General features: G+C 54.7%; 1 protein-coding gene across 1 annotated transcript in view; it reads left to right on the forward strand.

Moving 5' to 3' along the window:
• USP34 (ubiquitin specific peptidase 34) overlaps positions 1-27,508 on the forward strand; it is a 2,509,780-nt gene that overhangs the window by 1,723,196 nt on the left and 759,076 nt on the right. The window contains exons 59-60 of the mRNA XM_085612349.1: positions 1,538-1,706; positions 1,821-1,895. Coding sequence (XP_085468475.1) covers positions 1,538-1,706; positions 1,821-1,895 — 244 coding nt within the window. The remainder of the gene's footprint in view (positions 1-1,537; positions 1,707-1,820; positions 1,896-27,508) is intronic.

Consider the following 27,508-nt stretch of genomic DNA (forward strand, 5'->3'; position numbering starts at 1 on the left):
GGGCACAGTTCAAGGTTACCTCTCTGCCATCTCAAAATTTTTTGCGGTGGCTGGACCAACCATCTCTAGTCACCTGTTGTGGATAGGTTCCTTACATGGCTGCAGCACATATTTCCCCCTACGCCATGCGTCATGCCTCAGTGGGACCTCAACCTGGTCCTCACCTCTCTTGTGTGTGCACCATTCAAGCCTCTACACATTTGCCTTATCCTGACAATAAAAACAGACTTCTTAGTGGCCATAACATTGAGCAGGAGGGCCAACGAATTGCAGGCACTTTCTTTCTACCCTCCTTATACCACCTTCTTCCCGAACAAGCTGGTTCTCCGGACACATGCCTCCTTCCTTCCAAAGGTTCTCACTCCCTTCCATGAATACTAGAGTATTACACTGCCTGCCTTCTTTGCTCCGCCTCATGCCTCCAAAGAGGAGGAAAGTCTCCACCGTCTGGCCCCAAAAAGAGCGTTGTTCTACCTTGCCCGCACAAAAGAATTCCGGGTGGATAATAGACTGTTCGTGGACTATTTCAGAGCCAATAAAGGGAAGGCTGTGCAGAAGCTGACCATCTCACGATGAATCGTCCTGTGCATTTAGATCTGCAGTGCATTGACCAAGAAATAGCTCTCTGAGGTCTTGCATGCTCACTCTACCAGAGCCAAGGCTGCGACCACTGTGTTAGCTCGCGGTGTTCCTTTCCTGGACATCTGTCAGGCAGTGACACACACATTCCCAAAACATTACTTCCTGAACATTCAGGTCCATCGTGACAGGCACTTCTTTTGTTTAGTCCTGCCTGCAGGACATTTTGGTTTAATCAGGTTTGCAGACCTACCTGTGGGGAGGTATTGCTTGGGTATCTATTCAAACGTAAGGAATTTGTGGCTAGAAGTCTCTATTAGTTGAGGAAGTTACTTAACTTCAATAATGCTTTATTTGGTAGAGACTCTAAATACAGTTGCAGATTCCTGACCGACCCTCTCACTTTCAATGCTCTGCGAACCAGTTCAGGTGTAAGAGACCCCCTTTTCAGGGCCTCCGTCTTTTCCATTGCAGTGGTCCGTTCTCATCGTGGCTCCACACTCCTGGCATGAAAGTTGAGAAAGTAACTGACATCAGCGTGCCGAGGTAGCATCTATATAGGTACCACGCACATCACTTCCGGCATGGATGCCGAAAGATGCCACCTACCGGCACACAGGCGGACTGCCCGAAAATCTTCCCAATCCAGTTTGGGGATATTCAAAGGTAAGGAATCTGCAGCTAGATAGTCTTTACCAGATAAAGCATTACCAAAGGTAGGTAACTTGTTCTTTACCTCATAGGTTCAGCGTAGTATAACACCACAAAACCTTAAAATACTGTGTTTTGAATTAAGGTAGCCTGCCCAGCTTCTGGGAAGTAACTTCATGTGCAGCTGCTTCCTATAGTTATGGTACGTCTACAGGAGAATAATTATGAGGGATTTGTAATACATTTTAACGAAAAAGAGAATCTGCATGTTTAACGTTTTATAAAATCTTTTATTTAAATCTTTCAGGTCTGACGACATAGATGGATCAATGGAAGATATTGGCAGCCGCTCCTGTGTAACCCGCTTTGTAAAAACTCTGTTGTCAATCATGGAGCATGGTGTCAAACCTCACAGCAAACACCTCACTGAGTACTTTGCATTTCTTTACGAGTTTGCCAAAATGGGGGAGGAAGAGGTAAATACATTAAACAAATGCTGTTCGTGAAAATACATATACTGTATATGACCACCCTTTTCATGAATATAGCTGTAGATTTTCAAAGTAATACAACGCTTGTCTGTTTTTTAGAGTCAGTTTTTGCTGTCTTTGCAAGCAATATCAACAATGGTGCATTTCTACATGGGAACTAAAGGCCCTGAAAATGTAAGTGAAGTTTTTTGTTAATTCCTATACCGTTTGAGTATAATTATTATTTTTATGAGCTAGTTCTTAAAACCTCTGTCCAAACCCCTTTCAGAGGCACAAGGGGGACGCAGGGGCTACTTGCCCAACCATGGAGGTTGAGGCCTTTTAAATCTGATGTCCCGGTGTAGGAAGCTAGCTCTTTATATAGTAGACCAAAAAGAGATACACTGTGTAAAGAGTACAGGAAAACCCCAAAGGAATTACAGAGGCACAAATGAGGCCCCAAATGCCCTCTCCTGTGGTAGTATGGGTGAACTCTTAGGCATATCGGAGGGTAGTTGTTGGAAAGTAGGATCTGCTTTCATGGTTACCCCCACTTTTTGCTGGTGTCAGTATGTTTTTTTGACTAGTCTGGCTGGGATCCTACTAATCAGTTCCTTAGCCACTGTGCTTCCTCCCTAAATTTGACCTGGTATATACTTTGGTACCTCCACAATTGCCTACTGGTGTACCCTTGTAAGGTCCTGGTATATGGTACTAAGTTACCCAGGGCATAGGTACACCAGGGTCTCCCATGGGCTGCAGCATGTATTATGCCACACATGAGACCACTCAAACTGTGACTACAGGCCTGTCATTGCAGCCTGTGTAAGGTGGTACTAGCACCACTTACGAAAGATATGTTTCCTTATATCTGAGGTATCTGATAAAGACTACTAGCCGCAGATTCCGTAACGTAGAATTTTCCCCAGGCGTGAGACTGGACCCGGAAAACTTTCTTGCCCAGTATCTCTGCGCGCCGGGGGGAAGGGGCACCACGCGACTCCGCCCGACATCTTCCGCGGACGTGACGTCAGCGAGGTCGCATAAGCCCCACCCCGGCGCGCTAACGTCAGTTTTCTTCTTTTCCGCGTGCAACGAGGATCCGGATCATGTTCCTGGCCTGTTTTCAGGCCTTCTTTTTACGCTTTGGCATTTTCTTGAGAACAGTGTGCGACTGCCTTCGGGCTTCAAGACGTGCTCGTCTTGTGCGCGCCAGATGTCGGCGACGAACCCTCACCCCATCCGTATGTGGTGTTTGGGGGAGCACCACGACTCCATGGACTGCGAGGCTTGTCAGCAAATGAAGCCGAAGTCCCAGCAGTAGCGCCGGATGAAGCTTCTCTCGGCCCGCATGTCCAGGTCGGCATTGTCGCCGCGTCCGTCCCCTGCTGAAGGCTTCAAGAACTGCCGCTTCCGTCTCCGACATCGTCCCTCTCCAAGACCACAAGAGTGTTGCTCACCTGTTGGTAAGTGTCGCAGTTTGTCCCCGAGGCCCGGTTCCTGGCCTGTTGGGGGCGTTGGTTCTCTGCGTGTTGTGCGGCCCGCACGTCGCCACCCTACCCGCCGTTCCCTAGCGCAGGGGTGACTAGAACCCAGATCGAGGCCTATGCGACGGCCTTGCAGGCCTCTTTGGCTCCTCCTTCTTCTCCTCTTCTTCCTGGGACGTGTGCGGCTCCCTTGCCATGTGCGGGGTCTTCTGCGGCGTCGCGGGCGGTTCCGGCGCTGACAGGTTCGGCTCCAGGTTCTGGAGATGTGGTGCCGTCGGGGTGCGGCCCTCCGGGGTTCCCTCCTTTGGACCACGGCGCCTCTGCCTCGCCGCAAACCCCCGCGGGGTTCCCTGTGGTGTCGCGGGAGTTGCCGGGGCTCGAGGCTCGTCCTCGAGTCCCCCTCGGTCCTCTGGGCAGGCGGCGGCCTTGTCCGAGGCCGAGCTGACGCCACTCAGGCGCCGGCGGCTGCTGGCCCTGGTGGCACCGCAGGGGCCGGCTAGGGGCGGGGGCGTGCCCCCGGGCCCCTTCGTCCCTCCACGCAGGTGGCTGCCTCATCGGTGGTCGAGTCAACGCCTTTTCGGCGCTGTTCCTTGGCCGACCCGGCTCCGACCCCGCCCCGTTCTCCCATGGCACATGTCATGGCAGAGGTTGTTTCGGCGTCCCTTCGGCACCAGTCGATGTTGACCTGACGCCGGTGGTGGACTCTACAGCGCCGTGCCGGCGTCGGGTTGTTGATTCGTCTTCGGATGCCCCCTCTTCTCCAGAGGTTCGGCAGCTGTTTGTTTCATCTTCTCCGGAGATGGGACGCCGCGTCGTGGCTTTTTCCCCAGCGTCTTCTAAGGACGGCTGTTCGCTGTCACCGCGCCCGCAGTCTTCCCTGGAGGCGCCTCAGGTTCCCCACTCATCGGTCAACCCTCCCCCATTCCGAGCTTGGCCTTTCCTTCCTCCGGTTGGCCTGGGAGACGGCCGCCTTAGCTTACGGCCATTGCCCATGGAGGAATTGCTTTTACTACTGCGTGGTGCTCCGGAGGCGAGTTCTGCCTTTGCCCGGGCTGTCTTCACGGCTGCAGGAATCTTGCGCATGGGCGATCTGGCTGCCCATTTCCCCACGATCATTTGCTGGAGGTTGTTCTCCATCAGGGCTCTTGTGGACGGGAGCTGCTTCTTCCCTTCGAGGCTTAGCTCCCTAATTCTCTCTTGGGGGCCTGGGGGCGTCCTGCCACGGGGGACCCGGTGCCCCAGCCACTTCTGCACCGCCACCGTCCTGCTCCACATGATCCTGTCTGTCTTTCCTTCCACCCTTCTACCAGGGGCCCTCTTTTGCAGACTGCCTTTCCCTCCTTGCTATATCGGTATTGTCTCCCCTGACACGGGAGGCCTGGTGATTAGATTCCTGGGGGCGCAACATCTTCACCTCCTCAAGTGCTGCTTTGCGGGTGCTTAGCCTGCTTTGTGTATTGGCCAAAACCACTTCTTGCTTATGGGATTTGGCGGAGTCCCTTCTGTCTTCCGCTTCTCAGGAGGGTGCCTGCGTTGATTTGCAGCACCATGTGTTGGATGGCTGGGAGCTGGCGGCGTTTATTCTTCGCTCGGCTCTTGGCGTTTCGGAGGTGCTTGGTCACACCATGGCTTCTTCAGTGGCCCTTCATCGCCATGCTTGGCTGAGGGATAGTGTTTTCCCTGAGAACTTTAGAGAACGGCTGGTTGACCTTCCCGTTGATGGCGTTTTTTTGTTCCACGCACCTGCGGATTCTGCCATTCAGAAGTTCTTTGCGGGGCTTCGTCCTCCTCCACCTTCCCCCCCCCTCCTCCTCCTCCCCCTCCTCCTCAGATACCTGGATGTCGGTCTGTGTTCTGGGAGGTGTTCTCCCGTTGTTTTCTGGGGCCTAGTAACGAGTAGCCCCGGTTGTGTGTTCTGTGTGGTTGGTGTGCCTTTAGGGTCCTTTTGTTGGCCCTTTGGTGCTGTTGGCTGCTGGTCCGGCCCTTTTATGACTTGTGATTTTGGCTGTTGGTAAGCCCGTGTAGGTCCTGAGGTTAGGCCTTCTTTATTGGTAAGCCGTCTGCGGTTTTCTCCTCAGGTCTTTCTGTTTGTCCTCTGCTGCTGATTTTTTTTTTGCTAAGGGGTGTTCCCATGTTTCTTGGGGACGTTACATACCCTATTTGGGGTAATAGTGCTTTTACATAGCTCTGTCATGTGCTGGGGAGGTGTGGTCGCCCTTTTCAGGCTCCTTGCTCTCTGTGGCGTCCCGGTATGTCACAGGTGCGATCTTCCTGCCGGTTGTCTTGCAGCACCTTGCATTGCGTCAGGTCCGTCCTTCTCTTTGTTCACTACGTCGCTAGGCCAGTCTGGCCTGCTGTCTGCGGCATTGTGTTGTGGCGGTTCCGCACTTCTGTCCGGTGTTTCTGCTTGGTCCTCTGTCTGCTGTTCTGGAGGGACTGGCTTTCCTTGGCTTCTGTATTCGGTGGACGGCTTGGTCCGTCATATATCTATCTATCTATCTATCTATCTATCTATCTATCTATCTATCTATCTATCTATCTATCTATCTATCTCTCTCTCTCTCTCTCTCTCTCTCTCTCTCTCTCTCTCTCTCTCTCTCTCTATCTCTCTATCTCTCTATCTCTCTATCTCTCTATCTCTCTCTCTCTCTCTCTCTCTCTCTCTCTCTCTCTCTCTCTCTCTCTCCCCCTCACTCTCTCTCTCCCCCCCTCACTCTCTCTCCCCCTCACTCTCTCTCTCCCCCCCTCACTCTCTCTCTCCCCCTCACTCTCTCTCCCTGGTTCCACTTCGTCGTGGGTCAGTGTGTGTGTTTCTGGAACGGCCCCTCTTTTGAGGTGTGTCCTAGCCTCTGCCTGCGTCTGGCTTGTCCTGGGTGCGCCGTTCTGTGGTGTTGCCTGCTGCTGGCTGCGCATGCCCGTGCAGGCCTGTCTGTTCTAATCCACCGTTGTGGCCCTTGATGTATTCCCTTGTGCCTCTGGTTCCGCTGGGGCTTTGCGCAACTGGGCCTTTCTTTCTGTCTGCGCTTGGCGGTGGAGCCGTTCCTGCCTTGTCCGCTGCTTGCTGCTAGGGGTGTTCAGCTTTTTCTGTCACTGTGTCTGTGTTTCTTACAGTGGGCCCTGCCTCCGGTTCTTCCTCTTCTCCCTAAGGTTTGAGGTGGTCCTTGTGTTCCTTGGAGCTTTCGGGTGCTGTCTGCCCGTGCGGGGTGTTTGGCAGTTCTTCCTTGGTTGGGCTTAGGTTATCCTGGCCTTTCCCTTCTTGTCCCTGTGACATGTCCCCTGCTGTGACCCTGTGTCTCTCCTGGTGGGGAGGCTCTCTTGCAGGCCCTCCTCCCTTCTGGGTATGGCTAGGGTATCTATTCTAAGCGAAGGAATCTGCAGCTAGTTGCCTCTATCAGATGTACAATTTACTTACCTTCGGTAACAATGTATCTGGTAGAGACGATTCCTTCACGACCCGCCCTTCCTCCCCGTTCTGCGAGGACCCTCTGCTTGGGTTTCTGCAGTCACCTCCCTCTGGGTGGTTTGTCTTCTGTGGGTGTCCTCTTCATTTTCTTCCGGTCAGGCATCCCTGCAGCTGGTTTCTCTCGAGCGTGAGGGCCAGCTTTTGCTCTTTCACTCTGTTGTTAGAGTTTCTATTCTCCACCCAGTCTTCTTCGTTGGGGGTTCTTTTCCCTGTTCTTTGACCTCCCTACTCCTTTCAGGGGTTATGGCCCTCCTTGGCAGTGTAGTCTGCTGATGGTTTACCTGTCGTTTGACCTCCTACTCATTTCAGGAGGTATGGCCACCCTTGGCAGTGTAATCTGGGGATGGATTGCTGTTGCTCCTCTGTTCCGGGCTTGTGGCCCTTCCCGTTGTGGTTGCAGACCCTCTCTCTCTCTCTCTCTCTCTCTCTCTCTCTCTCTCTCTCTCTCTCGCCTTGGCTTGCAAGGTGGTTCCACGGAGTGGTGCTTTGCGCTTTTCTTGCTATGGCTTCGCTGCTCTGTCCCTCTGGTGCTGTCGTCATGGTTTGCACAGTTGTTCCTCAGAGTGGTGCTCTGTTCCCTTCCTGCTCTGGCCTGCTGTTGTCGCCTCCTGGTGCCTTGATTCCACCTGGTGATGTTTCTCACCTTTTGTTTCATGCTCTCCTCAGTTTTGTTGTGATGGCTCCGCGTTGTGGCGCGGAAAAAGTTCTCCAAAGCAAACTGACGTCAGCGCGCCGGGATGGGGCTTATGTGACCTCGCTGACGTCACGCCCGCGGAGTCGCGTGCTGCCGCCTCCCGGCAGGCAGAGATGCTGAGCAAGAAAGTTTTCCGGGTCCAGTCTCACGCCTGGGAATAATTCTACGTTAAGTAATCTACAGCTAGAATCGTCTCTGTGAGAAGTTGGCCTGGTATATGATGTTCACTAGTTAATGTGACCACCTTGTACCATGCCAAGCAACCCTTATGGTGTGGTTGTAAGTCAACCTTTCCGGACTAGCTGCCCTAGTGGTAGCGTAGGCTAAGCAGTCTTTGAGGCTAAACTCGTTAAAGCGTGTTAAGCAGGCTGTTTTACCAAATGCAATCCCCCCTTTATACCAATGAAAGGACACCACACAGATATATATTGAAAATATATATGTATTTATTTCTCAAAGTATCCCCTAGACTCTTTATGAGCACAGGAGCACAAATCGTTAAACAAGACAACGTTATAATATACAGAAGTTGCGCTTTATATGGATGGGCCCTGGTGGCCACTCAAACCATATACTAAAATAGTGGTATAAGTACCATGAACAGGAAAGTGAAAAGGCCTAGGGCCTCTAGAATCGCTGGGCCTACAAGGAGCTAACTTCAGTTAGTGACCAGGAGGTCCACGGGTTGCGCGTGCAGTGAGGAAAGTCACACGCGTGCTCCCATAGCTTTTCAATGGGTGCGTAAAAGTTAGAAAGTTACTGCAGAAAGGGTCTTCTGGGTGGACTACGATCTCAAGATTTGAAACACAGACACTAGAGATGATTCTCTACACTTGGGCACCGGAGTGCCAGCTTTACCTCACCCACAGGAAGCGGGTGCATAGGTCTCGAAGTGCGTCGGGTTTCTTCTATCGATTCAATGGAGCCTGATGACAAAGATGCTGCAGGCGGTCGGTCCAGAAGAGCTGCGTTGGATCCAAGGGTGGATCGGAGTTGTAGAAGACCTGAAAGCAGAGGGGACAGTGTTCACAGTCACTAGCCAGTGACCAGCGTGGCACCAGGTAGGTACCAGGCGATGTCGGGTGCAAACAGGTGGTTAGGTGTAGCTTGTCTCCGCAGCCACGTGGTCCCTGAAGGTCGACGACGTCCAGGAGTCGAGTCACGAGCTGTCCCACGCAGGCTCTCGCTGTCGGCGGTGTCGGCGACTCGAAAGAAGCAAACAAGCCTTGGCAAAGGCAGGAGTCGTGGAAGTTCAAGAAAGCTGATTGTTCTGACCAGCAAGGTCAGAGGGGCTGCTCTTTTGGAGAGCAGCTAGGGCCAGTCTGGAGCAACCAGACCAGCGTCGTTGATTTTCAAATAGGTCGCCAAAATGGCCACTAGCCAACGGGCCAGGGACCGGGCAGGCGCGTCAAGATGCTAAGTGCAGAGGGGCCCCACGCAGATCGTGGAGATGCTGGAGGGCTCACCTTTGGTGCAGATGCTGCTCGGGTGTTGGGCTTCTCAGGACCCAAAGCACAACTTGGAGGGAGCCTCTGTCGTTGCGCTTGCAGCTTGTCGTCGGTCTTCCAAGATGGCTGGCTCCACGTGTCTCGGTGCCTCCACGGGTTCCTTCTTTGCAGGGACTGTGGATCGGGTGGTGAGAGGTCTGGAGGTCCAGGTCTTGTCGGGCTCTGGGCTCGGGCTCCGGCTGGAGGCGGCGGCAAAGCAGACGTTCAATAACTGGTTGGTGCTTGCGTTAGCAAGATGGTCACTCCCTGACCATAGGGGAGAGTTCCTTCAGTCCTCTGTGCAGCAGAGCGTCGAAGTTCCCGTCTTCTTCTTGTGGTTAAGTTGATTCCAGGATGTCTGAAGTCTTAGGACACAGCTCCTACCTTTAAGCGCATTCTAGGGGCCGGACTACCTGCTAGGTCCCTCCCTAAGGGTGGGACCAGGAAGGGGGATGGTTACACCCCCAATCCTTTGTCCAGCTCGCCCCAGGTCCGGGGCTGGTGTGCCCCAGGACCGGTTTGAACTGGCATATGCACCGAGGCTCCTTGTGAGCTTCAGGCATGTCTGGTTTCTTTAAAGCCCTAACTGACCAATACACAAAATCCTGTCTGGGGTGGTGCTCGCACCTTTCCTGGCAGGAAACCCTTTGTCCACGTCTCCCAAGCTGGAAGGACTCCCAGCAGCAGGAGGGCAGACTTGTGTCTGTGGTGGCAGCATCCATTTTGTGGAGCTGAGGCTATGTCTGATTTTACCCGGGTTTCAGGTACTGTACATGTCGTGTCCCTCTAGAAGGGTGGAATGCTAACCCCGTCGCCAGAATTGGCGAGGGGTTAGTATTCCAATTCGTATGACACCTTACTCGACATGTTTTGATAAAGCCAAACCAAAGATAGCATTTAACCGCGAGGTTCATAATGCACTTAAGAGTATATGGTATGACGATATCTGGAAACAGTAGAAGGAAGTTGTTCCGACCACTGCAGACAGGCTCAGCTCATGCCAGAGCACCATCTCACATGGAACCAAGCACTCTGCCTTCAGGATTGTTAAGGCCTGCCATAGGAGTGACTTATAGGTTACCAGGTGTCCCATTTAAGGTTAGGTATAGGTATACTACACCTAAGTAAGAGGTGGTTACACCAACTTACCCCAGCTGAGTGATCAGCCAGTTGTGTCAAATTGCTAGGCCAGGGGTGGCATAATACATGCTGCAGCCCCTGGTAGGCCTTAGATACACCAATGCCCTGGGTACCTAGTGTACACTGGTACAGGGTCTCACAGGGTGATGCAATTCCAATTGGTTATGCACCTAGGGTGCATAGTGTCAATTTAGTTAGAGAGAACAGCAGGCTGGGGGTCTGATTAGCAGGCCCACAGCCTCAATATGTCAAAAACCAGTGAAGCAAAAAGCAAATATTTGGGGTGACCATAGGATAGCAGACCCTACTCTCCTACAGTCTCTACCAGATACATCATTACCGAAGGTAAGTAACTTGTACAACTGCACTTAAAACCTATAAGTTACCCCTAAGGCAGGCCTTTTAATCCTGAAGGCGGTGTGCTGGGTAATGTGTGAGGGAACCACTGCATGAGCAGGACACCCCCTACAAACTACGGAGTAGATTCTCCAGGCTTTGTAAGTGCAGTCTACCATTTTGATACATATAGTGCCTATGCATCATTATGCAATGGCTAACTATATAGTGGCAGTGCCGAACCTTGGCGTGTTTGGTATCAACATGTTGGAATCATACCCAATGCCATTACTATTGTTGGTGGTATGATTGCATTCACAGAGGGGCTTCTCCAGGAAGCCCCAAGTATTCCCGGTAACAACCTTCCAGGGTCTGCCAGCACGCTAGTGCTGCTGCCGACCCCAGACACTATTCTGCCCTCCTGCTGCTGAGCTGAGCTCGAGCAGGGGAAGGTAGAACAATAGGTTTCCTGTCACAGGGAGGTGTGACCACCCCCTAGACAGGAGTTAGTTTATTGGGCTGGGGTTGGTGCGCTTGCCAGCACCGCCAGACTGCTTTGGTGGGCACATCTGGTGTCCTCCTTGCATACTCTAGTTAAAACCAGTTCTGGGAGCCCCCTCTGGTTCGAAAGTGGACAAAGGACATGGGAGTATCCTCCCCTCTGTCCTGTCCCTCCTCTGGGAGGGTGCCTGTCGCCCTAACCCTTTTCCTAGGGTATAAAAGGACTTACCTGTGGGTGGCTCATCAAATTCGTAGTGGGACAAGACTCAAGCCTGAAACCACGTCACTCTTCACCGTCTGGACACTTGGACTTCGCCTGGATCTGAGACAGGTGCAAGGAAGACTCCTGCTGCTTTTAGTCTCGCTGTTCTGAAAGTCATCTTCATCGTCTGTGCTTCATCCAGGATCTTCAATAGACCTGTGAGCATCAAGGCTCTAAAGTAATCTCCCTTGGAGTGAATGAGTCACTACCCTGCCTCTGCAGGCACCGCGACAAAGCTGACCGGTCTGCTGCTTCTGGCGTCCCATGGACTTCGAAAGGCTCAGCAACACAGGTGGTGGTTCTACAAGTCTGACCTGACCTGTCCTCATTGCAATTTTGGGGCCAGTATCCCTTGTCAGAACCGCTGGGATTACACCCCTGTGCACCGCATCAACATGCCGTCGCCAAGACTTGTTGGTTCAGTACTCCAGAGATCTTCGGGCTACAAGAAGCTCCAGCTCCTATGATCTCTTCCTGCCAAAATCTTCTTCCTCACCGCATTCTCTGCACCGTGGGCCTTCGTCTTTAGTGAGCTGCTCGAGGTCCTCTTGTGACTCCTGTGCCTTTGGCCCATGTGTCCTCTCGAAGGTCGCAGGCTCCCCTACTTGCTTGGGACCTGCTCGTACTCTCCTGCACTTGGTGAGTCTCTTTGACATTGTTGGTCCCAACGTTGCCCGGTTATCGTTTCACATCTGTTGCTGCTGCCAAGACTTGTTGGTGCTCCTGTCGGTGACCGACCCCCTGGTTCTCGACGTTCGACAGCTCGTGAATGCCTCCTGGTCTTCCACAGCGTTGTCTGGTCCTCACAACTGCAGCGACAAGGTCACCGTCATTGGTGGTATTCAGTGGATGTGGGATGCATGTACCTCTAGGTGTCTGTTAGACCAGCCTCCCCCAACCATTATTTAGTGGCCGGAGTAAGGCTACCAACCTGACCCACCTGCAGTGTGGACCTGTCCCTCTGCGCATCCATAATGATGTTGAAGTCCCCACCTATCAAAATATCTTTGTGGCGTAGCCAGCAGCTGACCCAGGTAATCCCTAATAAAAGCCTTCTGATGGTCATTGGGCGCATATGTAGTGGCCAGGGTGTACTCAACCCCGGAAGATTTTTCGTCAGCAATACCCCTTGCGCGTCGCTAGGCGTCATCTGCGGCTCCGTGTCCGTCGTCGGCGTCGTGCGCCGGAATGACGTCGTCGGAGTACTTAGACGCCACCCTCGCGCGCTGACGTCAGTTTTCTTTTTTCCGCGCCAGTAAGCGCAGATCCGGGAGAGCTACCCCTTTAGTCACTTTTTGACTAACTTTTTCGATCCTTTTTGATCTTGTCTCGACTCCGGTAGGATGCCTGGTTTTAAAGCCTGTGCTGACTGTAGCCGCTTGATGTCGGTTACGGACCATCACCGCCGGTGCCTTTACTGCTTGGGCCTCGACCACGACGCGGCGTCTTGTTCGGACTGCAAGGCCCTGACCTCGAAGGCTAGACGGGAGCGGTCCCGTAAGTTTCTCGAGATTCGCCACTCGGCTCCGCGCCCCTCTCGATCACGGTCCAGGAGGAGGTCCAAGGATCGGTCGCGGAGCCGCAGCCGACGTCATCATCGGTCGTCGGGATCCAAGTCTTCGGGTAAGTCGAAGCACTCCAAGAAGTCCAAGAGGCGACACCACTCTTCGGACTCCCCTCGCCGGTCGCGCGACTCGGCCGAGGGTCAGGGTGGTTCCTCCCCCGCGGCTCCGGCGGAGCCGCAGGCGCCGCGCAAGTCCCCATACCCACCGGTCCCTGGGTCTGACGCGACGCCGGCGGCAGTCAGTGCCTTCCTCTCGGCCATGAGGAACCTGGCTCCGCCGTCGACGCCCGCTGGCGCGCCTTCGGGCCGCGCGGACCCGACTGGGCAACCTTGCCTGCCGGCGGCCCCGGCGCCGTCGACGGCTCCGGCCTCGACGCCACAAGCGCCCGAGGGACCCGTTCCCGAGTCCCCGCCGGTCGACCTCGTCACGCCTCCTCCGCCGGCGTCGACACCGGTACCACCTCCGACGCCGACTTCGCTCGGCGTCGAACCCCAGATCTGAAAGAAACACGTTAGTTAGATTCCTCACCTTAGAATATCCCCAGGCGTCAGACTGGATCCGGAAGATTTTTCGTCAGCAATACCCCTTGCGCGTCGCTAGGCGTCGTCTGCGGCTCCGCGTCCGTCGTCGGCGTCGTGCGCCGGAATGACGTCGTCGGAGTACTTAGACGCCGCCCTCGCGCGCTGACGTCAGTTCTTCTTTTTTCCGCGCCAGTAAGCGCAGATCCGGGAGAGCTACCCCTTTAGTCAATTTTTGACTAACTTTTTGATCCTTTTTGATCCTGTCTATCGACACCGGTGCCGGTAGGATGCCTGGGTTTAAAGCCTGTACGGACTGTAGCCGATTGATGTCGGTTACGGACCATCACCGCCGGTGCCTGTACTGTTTGGGCCTCGACCACGACGCGGAGTTGTGCTCGGACTGTAAGGCCCTGACCTCGAAGGCTAGACGGGAGCGGTCCTGTAAGCTTCTCGAGATTCGCCACTCGGCTCCGCGCGCCTCTCGATCCCGGTCCAGGAGGAGGTCCAAGGATCGGTCGCGGAGCCGCAGCCGACGTCACCATCGGTCGTCGGGATCAAAGTCTTCGGGTAAGTCGAAGCATTCCAAGAAGTCCAAGAGACGACATCGCTCTTCGGACTCCCCTCGCCGGTCGCGCGACTCGGTCGAGGGTCAGGGTGGTTCCACCCCCGCGGCTCCGGCGGAGCCGCAGGCGCCGCGTCCGTCCCCATACCCTCCGGTCCCTGGGACTAACGCGACGCCGGCGGAAGTCAGTGCCTTCCTCTCGGCCATGAGGAACCTGGCTCCGCCGTCGGCGCCCGCTGGTGCGCCTTCGGGCCCCGCGGACCCGACTGGGCTGCCTTGCCAGCCGGCGGCTCCGGCCTCGACGCCGCAAGCGCCCGAGGGACCCGTTCTCGAGTCCCCATCGACGCCGGTCAACCTTGTCACTCCTCCACCGGCATCGACTCCGGTTCCACCCCCGACGCCGACGTCGACTCCGCTCGACGCCGTGCCCCAGTTTAGTCCCGGTCCGGGCCCGGCGCCGGTCCTGCGTCGATGGACGCCGAGATCGACGCCGCTAGAGACACACTTTGTCTACCGCCCGGCTCCGTTACTTTCTCCTCTACACCAGGAGTCGGATGATGGGGACTACTGGGAGGGATCCGAGGATCCTATGGCCCATCAGGCCCAACTGTCCCAGGACTGGGCAGATGAACTGGGGGAGGCCAGTGGTCTGGATACCTCGCCAGACACTGGATTCATCTCTCCTCCGACTGTGGCTTCGGAGGAGGGTGCTGCTTTCTCCGTGGTGCTGCGCAAGGCGGCCTCAGCCCTTGGGCTAGAGCAACCTGCCGTGGCTGTGAGGACGAACGTCCTCACTGAGGTGCTTCAGTCTGCAGCAAGCTCCACTGAGCCTCTGCTGCCGTTCAATGAAGCCCTCACTGACGTTCTCCAGTGCACCTGGTCCAAGCCCTCCACAGTTCCTCCTGTGGACAGGAACGTTGCCAGGCGCCACCGCCCTGCTCCGGGCGACCCCAGTTTTCTGTCCCAACACCCTACCCCTGAGAGCCTGGTTATCCAGGCCTCCACCTCCCAATCCTCTTTCCCGACCGCCCCGCCGGACCGGGATTCCAAGAGACTGGAGCAGTTTGGCAAGAAACTGTTCTCATCCCTTAGTTTGGGCCTGCGGTCTTTGAACACCGCTTGTCTCTTGGACCGTTATTCCCACTCTCTGTGGGATGCGGTGGAGGACGCGCTGCCCCTGTGTCCGGAGGAGGTCCGGACACGACTTACCCAGGCTCTGGCCGATGGGAGGGATGCCGCGCGACATGCCATACGTTGTGGGCTTGACACCACGGACTCGCTGGGTAGGGCCATTTCCACCACTGTGGCGCTTCGACGTCACGCCTGGCTGCGGTCCACGTCGTTTTCCGGCGATGTCCAGAGCACTCTCATGGACATGCCGTTTGATGGCACTCGCCTGTTTGGCGAGAAGGCGGACAGTGCGCTGAACCGCTTTAAGGACTCCCGGGCTACGGCCAAGTCCTTGGGCCTCTCGGCCCCGCGGTCGCAATCTTCCGCTTTTCGCCCCTTTCGTGGCCAAGGAAGGGGTGCCTCCTCACGTGCGCCTAGCCACCAGCCGCAGAACCAACCTGCGCGCGGTCGCGGACGTGGTTTCCGCCGAGGCGGATCTGGAGGACGACGAGGTCAGCCCACATCCACCCCGGCAGCATCCGCCTCAAAGCGGCAGAGTTCGCCATCACCTGCTCCACTGGCGGTCCATCACATCGGACAGGTGGGTGCTGCAAATCGTCCGAAGGAGCTACTCCCTCCCCTTCGAGACGACCCCTCCAGCCATGCCACCGCAGCACCACCGTATCTCGGGGGATCATTTGCATCTTCTCCACGAGGAGGTTTCCGCCCTCTTGGCCAAGGGGGCCGTCGAGCGCGTTCCGAGCCCAGAAGTAGGTCGTGGTTGTTATTCCCACTACTTTCTGGTTACCAAGAAGGGCAAAGGGGGCCTCCGCCCTATCTTGGACCTTCGGAACGTCAATGCCTTCCTCCGGAAGGAAAGGTTCAAGATGTTGACTTTGGCTCAGGTTCTAGCTGCCCTAGACCCCGGAGACTGGATGGTAGCGTTGGACTTGCAGGACGCTTATTTCCACATCCCCGTCCTGCCGGCCCACCGGCGTTCCCTGCGGTTCACGGTGGGCCAAGAGCACTTTCAGTTTACCGTGCTCCCCTTCGGCCTCACCAGTGCCCCTCGGGTGTTCACGAAGGTGATGGCGGTGGTCGCAGCTCATCTGCGCAGATCAGGGGTTCCAGTCTTCCCCTATCTCGACGACTGGTTGTTGAAGGCGGGCTCGCCCCAGACAGTCGTCTCCCACCTCCAGACTACGGCGGATCTCCTGCATTTGCTGGGGTTTTCCATCAACGTGCCGAAGTCACACCTGAGTCCCTCTCAGAAGCTCCTCTTCATCGGAGCGGTTCTCGATTCGGCGCAGTTCCGGGTCTATCCACCGGAACAGCGGGTCCGGGATATACAGGCCCTGATTCCCATCTTTCGGCCTCTATCCTGGGTGTAGGAGAGTAGGGTCTGCTTTCTATGTTCACCCCCACTTTTTGCTTTTGCTCTACTGGTTTTCGACTTAGATGTGGCTGTGGGCCTGCTAATCAGACCCACAGCCCTGCTGTTCTCTCTCTAAATTAATACTATGTACTTTAGGTGCATAACCCATTTGGATAGGATCACCTTATTGGCCCCTGTACAGTGTACCCTAGGTACCCAGGGCATAGGTGTACCCTAGGCCTACCAGGGGCTGCAGCATGTATTATGCCACCCCTGGCCTGGCCTTCCATTCTGACACAACTGGCTGATCACTCAGCTGGGGCAAGGTCGTTTAATCACCCCTTGCTTAGGTGTAGTATTCCTATACCTAACTTGCATATAGACACATGTGTACCTATCAGTCACTCCTATGGCAGGCCTTAACAATCCTGGAGGCAGAGTGCTTGGTAACATGTGAGATGGTGCTCTAGCATGAGCTGAGCCTGTCTGCAGCTTTCGGAACCTTGTCCTTATAGCTGTTCTATGATATAGCCTACCATATACTCTTAAAGTGCCTTATAATCTTAGACGGTTATGGTAACTATGGTTTGGCTTTATCGAAACATGTCGTGTAAGGTGTCTAACACTGTGGAATAATACCCCCATGCCATTTCTGGACATGAGGATATTATTCCCCCCTTCTAGAGGGAAAGACATGTTAAAATCATACTTCAACTGTTAGCCTCTGACCAAAGCCTCAGCATCACAAAATGGATGCTGCTGCCACGACACAAGTCTGACCTCCTGCAGCTGGGAGTGATCCCAGCCAGGGAGGCCTGGACAATAGGTTTCCTGCTTGGGGAGGTGCTAGCACCTCCCCAGACAGCCTTTAGTGTATTGGGGCAGGGTGGGCTGAAAGGAATGAGACATGCCTGGGGCACACAAGGTGTTCCTTGCATAGTCCAGTTCAAACCGGCGCTGGGGCACTCCAGCCCCAGCGCGAAACTGGACAAAGGGAAGTGGGTGTAACCACCCCCTCCCAGGTCCCACCCATAAGGCGTGACCTAGCAGGTATCCCAGCCCCCCAGATTAGTATAAGAGTGGGAGTTGGGCCTCAAGACTTTAGATTATCCTGAACCTGCAAACTTGAACAGAAACTCTGGACATTCGACGAAAGAAGAAGACTGAAGAATCTCCCTTGTAGCCAAGGAGTGGCTACCCTGTGCAAACAGGCACCATCAAGAGACTACCCTTTGCTTTGCCCACGTTCTACGAGGAATCGACTGCAGAGCCCGACCAGAGCCTTGACTTCCAGACTTCTCCGACCCTGATCCACATCGACAGCAAAGCTGAGATCCGTGGAGGCGACGAGCGACGTGGGACCGGCTACCTGGAAAAAGTGGCTAGTAACTTAAAGCGCAGCTTCTGAGGTACCCTCGAAGTTGTGCACCGGGGATTGAGAAGCCCCAACCCCAAGCACCATCTGCACCGAAGATCAGCCCCCCACACTCCACGAGTCCTGCGTGGGGCCCTTCTGCATTTTCCTGCTTGCCGCGTCTGTCCGGTTGCTTGCCCGCTGGCTTGTGGCCTTTGCGACGACACACCCTGAAATCTTCTGCGCTGGTTTGGCTCCTCCAGACTGGCTCCCGCTTCTCTGCAAAGAAGAAGCACCCCAGACCTTCCTGGTCTGCACTAGAAGCAAGTCCTCCGTTCTTCGTGGGTTCCGCTTGCCAAGGCTTGGTGAGTCCTAGTCCAACTTCGACGCCGCCGACAGCAAGAGCCTTCGTGGGACAGCTCGCCTCCTGGTCCTGGTCGTCCTCGACGCTTCCTGGTCCTCCTGGCTGCAGCGACAAGCTTCACCTTCACCTGCAATCTTCACGACATCGCCTGGTTCCTTCCTGGTTCCACGTGGTCACTGGCTAGTGACCTTGACTCTGTCCCTTCTGCTTGCAGGTTTCTTCTCTTCTTGATCCCAGCCTTGGGATCCACCGGACACTCTTCACTGACTGCCTGTCAGCATCTTTCTTCAGGCATCCATAGGAGTCGACGACGAAAACCGACGCATCTTCACCCCTATGCACCCGCAGCCTGTGGGCTAGGTAACTTGGGTACTCCGGTGCTCATCAGGATAGCGATTATCCTAGTGTCTAGTTTTCAAGTCTCAACTTCCTAGCTACTCCGGAAGTGTCCTAAATCTACCGTTTTCTAAACTGTACTATTGCTATTGACTTTTACGCATTACGTGTGAGTGTTTCCACTCTGCACACGAATCCCGTGGGCCTCCCACTTCCTAACTAACGCTAGTGTAGTGTAGCCCCAGCGATTCCCTAGGCCTAGGCCTATTCTATTTCCGTGACAGTGGTTCTTATACCACTTACTTAGTATATGGTTTGCGTGGCCCCTAGGGCCTAACTGTATTACTTACCTGTGTGACTTAATGTATGCTTAAATAAGACTGTGTTGTACTTACCTCTAATCTCATAAAGAGTGCTGAGGGTTTGACAAGAATAAATACACTTTATTTTATATATATATCTGTTGTGGTGTCCTTTCATTTGGTATTCAAGGGATTATATATGGTATCACAGCTGGCTTCACATGCCACTCAGAGTTTAGCCTAAGACTGCTCTTGTCCATGCTACCACTAGGATAGCTGGTCTATAAGGTTGACTTTACAACCAATCACCATAAGGGTATTTGGACTGATATAAGGTGTACACTAGAACTAGTGACATCATACATCAGGCCAACTTCTCACACTGGGTTTCGGTCAGGCTAGTGTTGCGGCTTCTGGGGCTGATGGCTTCCTGCATCCTACTAGTGCATCACGCCAGGCGGCGCATGCGGGCTCTGCAGTGGGACCTGAAGTTTCAGTGGGCCCAGCATCACGGCAACCTGTCCGACCATGTCTTGATCTCGGAGGGCACTGCACAGCAGTTGCAGTGGTGGCTCACGGACCGCGATTGGGTCATGGGCAGGAGCCTCTCCCTTCCCCAACCGGAGCATGTCGTAGTGACGGATGCGTCCCTCCTGGGATGGGGTGGCCATATGGGAGAGGCGGAGATCAGAGGCCTCTGGTCTCCGGCGGAGTCTCGCCTCCACATCAACTTGTTGGAGCTGCGAGCGATCCGACTTGCACTGAAAGCCTTCCTTCCCTCTGTCAGGGGCAGTGTCGTGCAGGTGTTCACGGACAACACCACCGCCATGTGGTATTGCAACAAACAGGGCGGGGTGGGGTCGTGGACCCTTTGTCAGGAGGCTCTGCGCCTCTGGACGTGGCTGGAACACCAGGGGGTCACCCTAGTGGTTCAACATCTGGCGGGCTCTCTGAACGCCAGAGCGGACGAACTCAGCCGCCGGTGCATGATGGATCACGAATGGCGTCTGAACTCCGAAGTGGCGCAAGGTGTCTTTCAGCAGTGGGGAGAGCCTTGGTTAGATCTATTCGCCACCGAAGAGAACGCGCAATGTCAGCAGTTCTGCGCGTTGGAATTTCCAAGGCGGCACTCGCTCGGCGACGCTTTTCGTCACGAGTGGAGTTGCGGTCTGTTGTACGCCTTTCCGCCTATACCACTTCTGCCCAGAGTGCTGAAGAAGATCAGGCACGACCGGGCCCAAGTCATCTTGGTGGCTCCGGATTGGGCACGAAGATACTGGTATCCCGAGCTACTCAGTATGTTGACCGATCCCCCGATACGTCTGCCCCTTCGGGAGGATCTTCTGTCGCAGCAGCAGGGTACGGTCCTCCACCCGAACCTGTCCAGCCTCCACCTCCATGCGTGGAGATTGAGCGGCGGCAGTTGATGCCATTTGACTTGCCTCCTGAAGTCTGTGATATCATTCTGGCAGCCAGGCGTCCCTCCACAAAGACGGTATACGCCTGCCGGTGGAACAAATTTGTGGCATGGTGCACAGCAAAGGTTGTGGATCCCCTTTCCGCCCCTCTTTCTGAGGTTCTCCTCTTTCTTCTTTCTCTGGCCCGGCAGGGCTCTGCCCTGGGCACCCTGAAAGGTTATCTTGCTGCCATCTCTGCCTTCTTGCGGCTTCCTGATCAGCCTTCTCTTTTCAAGTCCCCTGTGGTTACACGCTTTTTAAAAGGCATTACTCACACGTTCCCTCCTGTCCCTTTTGTAATGCCTCAGTGGGACTTGAATCTGGTCTTGACATTCCTGATGTGCGCTCCCTTCGAGCCTCTTCATAATTGTCCTGTTCGTCTGCTGACGCTTAAGACTGCTTTTCTGGTAGCCATCACCTCGGCAAGACGGGTGAGTGAGCTCCAGGCTTTATCATCAAAGCCTCCTTTTCTCTCTGTTCATCCGGACAAGGTTGTCCTTCGGCCTCGTCCCTCCTTTCTTCCGAAAGTGGTGACTCCATTTCATCTTGGGCAGTCTGTCACCTTGCCCACCTTCTTTCCGCCTCCGCATCCTTCCAAAGAGGAAGAGAGGCTCCACCGTCTGGACCCAAAACGTGTGCTCTCCTTTTATCTGGACCGCACAAAGCAGTTCCGGGTGGACGACCAACTTTTCGTTGGATACGTGGGTGCTAAGAAGGGGAAAGCTGTGCACAAACGGACCATCTCTCGGTGGGTCGTTTTGTGCATCAAAATTTGTTATTCCTTGGCAAAAAAGGACCCTCCTGTTGGGCTGCGCGCCCATTCTACTCGGGCCACAGCGGCTACTACTGCTTTGGGACGGGGTGTCCCTTTGCAGGACATCTGTCAGGCGGCGACGTGGGCTTCGCTACACACGTTTGCCAGGCATTATTGCCTTGACAGCCAAGTCCAGAGGGATGGCTTCTTTGGCCGTTCTGTCCTCCAGGACTTTCTGGTGTGATCTTGGTTCGCAGACCCACCACCGGGGATGGTATTGCTTGGGTATCTATTCTAAGGTGAGGAATCTAACTAACGTGTTTCTTTCAGATGAACAAGTTACTTACCTTCGGTAACGATGTATCTGTAAGAAACATTAGTTAGTTAGATTCCTCACCGACCCACCCATCCTCCCCGTTCTGCGAACTGACATCTAGGGTTAAGGTTATCCTTTTCAGGCCCCTAGATTTTATTTTTGGCACCAGTGTCGGTCTTTGCATGGCTCTGCGTTCCTGGCGCGGAAAGCTATGTACAAGAACTGACGTCAGCGCGCGAGGGCGGCATCTAAGTACTCTGACGTCATTCCGGCGCACGACGCCGAACGTGGAGCCGCAGACGACGCCTAGCGACGTGCAAGGGGTAATTGCTGACGAAAAATCTTCCGGATCCAGTCTGACGCCTGGGGATATTTTAAGGTGAGGAATCTAACTAACTAATGTTTCTTACAGATACATCGTTACCGAAGGTAAGTAACTTGTTCGTTAGTGATAGATTCCTTACCTTAGAATAATCCCCAGGCGTCAGTCTAGATCTGGAAAGTTTCTGCTTAGCAGTACCCCTGCGCGCTGGCAGGGGGCGCCGTGCGGCTCTGTCAGTCGCTGGCGTCGTAAGCGCAGAGATGACTGAGTTATCTGAGAGAGACACGTTAGTGATTGATTCCTTACCTTATAATAATTGCCAGGCGTCAGTCTAGATCCGGAAAGTTTCTGCTTAGCAGTACCCCTGCGCATCAGTAGGTGGTGTTGTGCGGCTCCGCGTCAGTCGCTGGCGTCGTAAGCGCAGAGATGACATCACAGAGATTACTTAGGCACCACCCATGTGCGCTGACGTCAGTTCTTTCTTATTCCGCACCAGCGAGTGCAGATCCGGTTAGAGCACGTACCTTAGTCACTTTTTGACTACCCTTTTTGAGACTTTTTGGGCCATATGTAGGTAATTTCTATTTACCGATTCCTAAATACCGAATTTTACCGATTCGGTATTTAAGAATCGGTAAATAGAATGTAGGTAAAAAATCGGTAAATTTTACCGATTCGGTAATATTCGTTATTAATCGAATCGGTAATAAGGCATACCTTCCCATTCATTCCTATGGGCCCAGGCCCATAGGAATGAATGGGAAGCCATTCACTATTACTGATTCGGTAAATACCGAATCAGTAATAGGCGGAGCATATTCAAGGGTGGCAGGGTGTCACATTGACACCCTGTTGCACCCCTGAATCGTGCATGTGTGCACATGTGGCGCACATCCATGCCCTAAGGGCATGTATGTCTGCCACATGGCACTTTTAAAAAAGCACAAAATTGCTTTTGAAAAGGTATTCGGTATTTACCATCAACTTGTAGTTGGTGGTAAATAACGAATCCTTAAACCAAAAATGCACTCACTTGAGTGCTCCCTACATAGGATTTAAGGATTCGGTAATTTACCGATTCGGTATTTTAACGATTTCTTAAAATACCGAATCGGTAAATTACCGAATCCTTCAATCCAGCCTCCTACATCTCAAAAGGCTAAATACCGGTCGGTAACGGAAAATTTACCGATTTTCGGCCGTTACCGACCGGTATTAGCCTACCTACATATGGCCCCAAGTCTCTTTTTCTCCTTGGTGCACGTAGGGATGCCTGGATTTAAGTCTTGTGGGGCCTGTCGTCGCAATATGTCGGTGGCGGACCCCCTAAATGTTTGCCTCTACTGCCTGGAGACCAACCACGACTCCTGGTCCTGCCGGGACTGTCGGGCCATGGCCCCGAAGGCCTTGAGGGAGCGGCGCGGGAAGTTGCTGGAGCTCCGGCACTCGTCCCCGCACCATTCCAGGTCCAGGGACCGTTCCCGAGAACGCTCGCGGGGCCGCAGTCGTCATTCCTCTGGCTCCAAGTCTTCGCCCTCGGTTTTGGGTAAGAGACGACACAAAAAGAAGTCGAAGAAGCGAGTTTGCTCTCCGAAGTCCCCTCGTCGGTCCTCAGATGCGGATGAGGGGAACAGGGGTTCTGCTCCTGCGGCTCCTTTGGAGCCTGGGAGTCCCGCGGCCTATCCGCCTAACCTGGGTCCGTCGGCGACTCCCGGACAGGTGCAAGAATTTCTTGCTACCATGGACCGTCACTTTAGGCCCCGGGCTCCCGCCTGTGCGCCTTCAGGCCCTGCGGACCCGTGTCCGGATCCTGTTGGGCTGCCGGCGCCGCCGGTGGATCCAGCTTCGGCGCCACAAGATCCTGCGGCGTTGGCTCTGGCCCCGGCGCCACTAGGTCCAGCACTGCCGGCTCCGGCCCCAGCACCAGCCTCGGCTCCCCCCCCCCCCCCCCGGCGCCGCAGTGGGTGCCCTTCGTCCCGCCCTTGCACAGGTTCCAGGACCATTTTGTTCTGGCCTGGGATCCGCACTGGGACGCAGCGCCGGCTCGCCCCAGGCCGGCGCCGTTTCCGACGCCGTTTGTTCTTTCTCCGGCCCTAGCTCTGCTGCTGCGATCTGTTCCCCATGTGACAGAGGTGGAGGACGACTGGGAGGGGTCCGAGGACCCTCTTGCCCGTCAGTGTGACTCCGAGCAGGACTGGGTGGACGACTTGGAGGACGCCGGCGACCTTGACGTCTCCTCTGACCCGGGGTTTGCCTCTCCCCTGCCTACCATGGAGAATGGTGCCTCCTACACGATGGTGCTCCTTCGGGCAGCTGAAGTTCTAAACCTTGATCTCCCTACGGTGGCCCTTAAAACTAATCGCCTCACTGAGGTGCTCCAGATGGCGTCCACTTCGTTGGAGCCTCTGCTCCCATTTAACGACGCCCTCACTGACGTCTTGTTAGGCGCTTGGTCGCGGCCGGCCACAGGGGCCCCTGCGGATAAGAATGTCGCCAGGCGTCACCGCCCGGCGCCTAGTGACCCCACTTTTTTGACCACTCATCCTACGCCTGAGAGCCTGGTTATCCAAGCCTCGACATCCAAGAGTGCCTTTCCCACGGCTCCGCCTGATAAGGACTCTAAGAAGCTGGAACAGTTCGGTAAGTGGTTGTTCTCTTGGGGCTGCGGTCAGTGAACACCGCCTGCTTATTGGGCTGCTATTCCCACGCGGTGTGGGATACGGTTGTGCAGGTTTTGCCTCAGTGTCCTGAGGAGACCCATGCTGTGCTGTTCCAAGCGGTTGCTGTGGGTAAGGATGCCGCTAAGTTCGCCATTCGATGTGGTTTTGACACTGCGGACTCATTGGGTAGCGCGATTTCTACGACTGTGGCACTTCGTCGCCACACCTGGGTGAGATCTACCGGGTTCTCGCCAGGTGTCCAGAGCTCACTCGTGGACATGCCCTTTGATGGCACTCGCCTGTTTGGCGATAAGGCCGACAGTGCACTGGAGCGTTTTAAGGACTCGGGGGCCACTGCCAAGTCCATGGGTCTTTCCGCGAAGAGCCCGGCAACTCCTGGTTTTCGTGGCTACGGCAGAGGCGCCCAGGCACGTTCCTTCAGCAATCCTGTGCAGAACCAGCCTCAGCGCAGCCACGGACGCTGATTCCGCAGGGGCGGGTCTGGGAATCAGCGTGGGGGTCAGTCCACCTCCGCCCCCGCTGCTTCTACCTCCAAACCTTCCTAATCCGAGCTTTGTGGAGCACCCCATGCCGGTGGGTGGCAGGATCCGCCACCACCTCCCCCACTGGCGCGATATCACATCGGACAAGTGGGTGTTGCAGATCATTCACAGGGGTTACTCCCTTCCCTTTCAGTCCTCCCCTCCAGCCATGCCACCTCGGTGCCACCGCATGTCGGGGGATCACTTGGTGCTTCTCCAGCAGGAAGTTACGGCCCTCTTGGCCAAGGGGACCATCGAGCGCGTTCCTGGGCCAGAAGTAAGACGTGGTTGTTATTCCCACTACTTTCTGGTCCTCAAGAAGGACAAAGGGGTCCTGCGCCCCATCTTGGACCTCCGGAACGTCAATCGCTTCCCCCGGAAGGAGAAAAAGAAAAATGCTGACTCTGGCTCAGGTCCTGGCTGCCCTCGACCCTGGAGACTGGATGGTAGCGTTGGACTTGCAGGACGAGTATTTTCAGATCCCCGTCCTGCCGGCCCACCGGCGTTACCTGCGGTTCACGGTATGCCAGCAGCATTTTCAGTTTGCTGTGCTCCCCTTCGGCCTTTCCAGCGCCCCTCGGGTGTTCACTAAGGTGATGGCGGTGGTCGCAGCTCACCAGCGCAGGTCGGGGCTTTCAGTCTTCCCTTACCTCGAAGACTGGTTGTTGAAGGCGGCCTCGCTCCATGCAGTCATCATCCACCTTCAGACTACAGCCAACCTCCTGCATTTGCTGGGGTTCTCCATAAACGTGCCGAAGTCGCACCTGAGTCCCTCTCAGAAGCTCCCCTTCATCGGAGCGGTTCTGGATTCGACGCTGTTTGGAGTTTATCCTCCCAAGCAGCGAGTCCGGGATATTCAGGCTATTATTCCGATCTTTCAGCCTCTGTCCTGGTTTTCATTCAGGATGACCCTCCGGCTTCTGGGCCTGAAGTCCTCCTGCATCCTGGTGGTGCACATGCCAGATGGCATATGCGGGCTCTGCAGTGGGACCTGAAGTTCCAGTGGGCGCAGCATCGGGGCAACCTGTCTGATCATGTCCAGACCTTGGAGGGAACTGCACAACAAATGTAGTGGTGGCTCGTGAATCGCGATTGGGTCAATGGCAGATCCCCCTCCCTTCCCCAACCAGAGCACACAGTGGTGACGGATGCGTCCCTCCTGGGATGGGGAGGCCACTTGGGAGAGGCGGAGATCAGAGGACTCTTGGCTCCGGCAGAGTCCAGGCTCCATATCAACATTTTGGAGCTTTGGGCGATCCGACTTGCCCTGAAGGCATTCCTTCCCTCTGTCTGGGGAAGTGTGGTGCAGGTGTTCACGGACAACACCACTGCCATGTGGTATTGCAACAAACAGGGCGGGGTCCTGGACCCTATGTCAGGAGGCTCTGCGCCTCTGGACATGGCTGGAACATCAAGGCATTACCTTGATGGTTCAACACCTGGCAGGTTCTCTGAATGCCAGGGCGGACAAACTCCGCCGCCGGTGCTTGATGGATCACGAATGCCATCTGAACTCGGATGTGGCGCAAGGTCTCCTTCAGCAGTGGGGAGAGCCTTGGTTAGATCTATTCGCCCCCGAAGAGAACGCTCTGTGAGAAGTTGGCCTGATATATGATGTCACTAATTCTAGTGTACACCTTGTATCAGTCCAAACAACCCTTATGGTGATTGGTTGTAAAGTCAACCTTATAGACCAGCTATCCTAGTGGTAGCATGGACAAGAGCAGTCTTAGGCTAAACTCTGTATGGCATGTGAAGCCAGCTTTTATACCATTTGTAATCCCTTGAATACCAAATGAAAGGACACCACAACAGATATATATATAAAAATAGAATGTATTTATTCTAGTCAAAATACCCTCAGCACTCTTTATGAGATTCGAGGTAAGTACAACACAGTCTTATTTAAGCATACATTAAGTCACACAGGTAAGTAATACAGTTAGGCCCTAGGGGCCACGCAAACCATATACTAAGTAAGTGGTATAAGAACCACTGTCACGAATACAGGATAGGCCTAGGCCTAGGGAATCGCTGGGGCTACACTATACTACCAAAGGTTAGGAAGTGGGAGGCCCACGGGATTCAGGTGCAGAGTGGAAACACTCACGCGTAATGCGTAAAAGTCGATAGAAATAGTAGTTATTAGAAATTAAGAGTTTTAGGACACTTCTGGAGTAACTAGGAGGTCGAGACTTGGAAACTAGACCCTAGGATAGTCAATACCCTTGTGAGCACCGGAGTACTCAAGTTACCTAGCGCACGGGCTGCGGGTGCATAGGTGTGAACTTGCGTCGTGTTTCGTCGTTGACTCCTATGGATGCCTGAAGGAAAGTTGCTGACAGGCAGTCAGTGAAGCGTGTCCGGTGGATCCCAAGGATGGGATCAAGAAGGAAGGTACCTGCAAGCAGAAGGGACAGAGTCTAGGTCACCAGCCAGGAGCCAGGAAGGAACCAGGCGATGTCGTGAAGATGCAGGTGAAGAGGTGAAGCTTCTCGCAGCAGCCACGGGTACCAGGAGGCGTCGAGGACGACCAGGAGATGAGCTGTCCCACGAAGGCTCTTGCTGTCGGCGGCGTCGATGTTGAGCTAGGACCCAACAAGCCTTGGCAAGCGGAACCCACGCAGAATGGAGGACTTGCTTCTGATGCAGACCAGGAAGGTCTGGGGTGCTTCTCTTTCACAGAGGAGCGAGTGCCAGTCTGGAGGAGCCAGATCAGCAGGATAGAATCAAAGGTTCGTCGTCGCAGAGGTCACTAGCCAACGGGCCAGCAACCGGACAACACGTCGAACAACTCAAGTGCAGAAGGGCCCCACGCAGAACACGTGAAGTGTGGGGAGCTGATCTTCTTTGCAGATGGTGCTCGGGATTGGGGCTTCTCAATTCCCCAAGCACAGC

Source organism: Triturus cristatus, chromosome 6, assembly GCF_964204655.1.
Source record: "Triturus cristatus chromosome 6, aTriCri1.1, whole genome shotgun sequence".
NCBI lineage: Eukaryota > Metazoa > Chordata > Amphibia > Caudata > Salamandridae > Triturus > Triturus cristatus.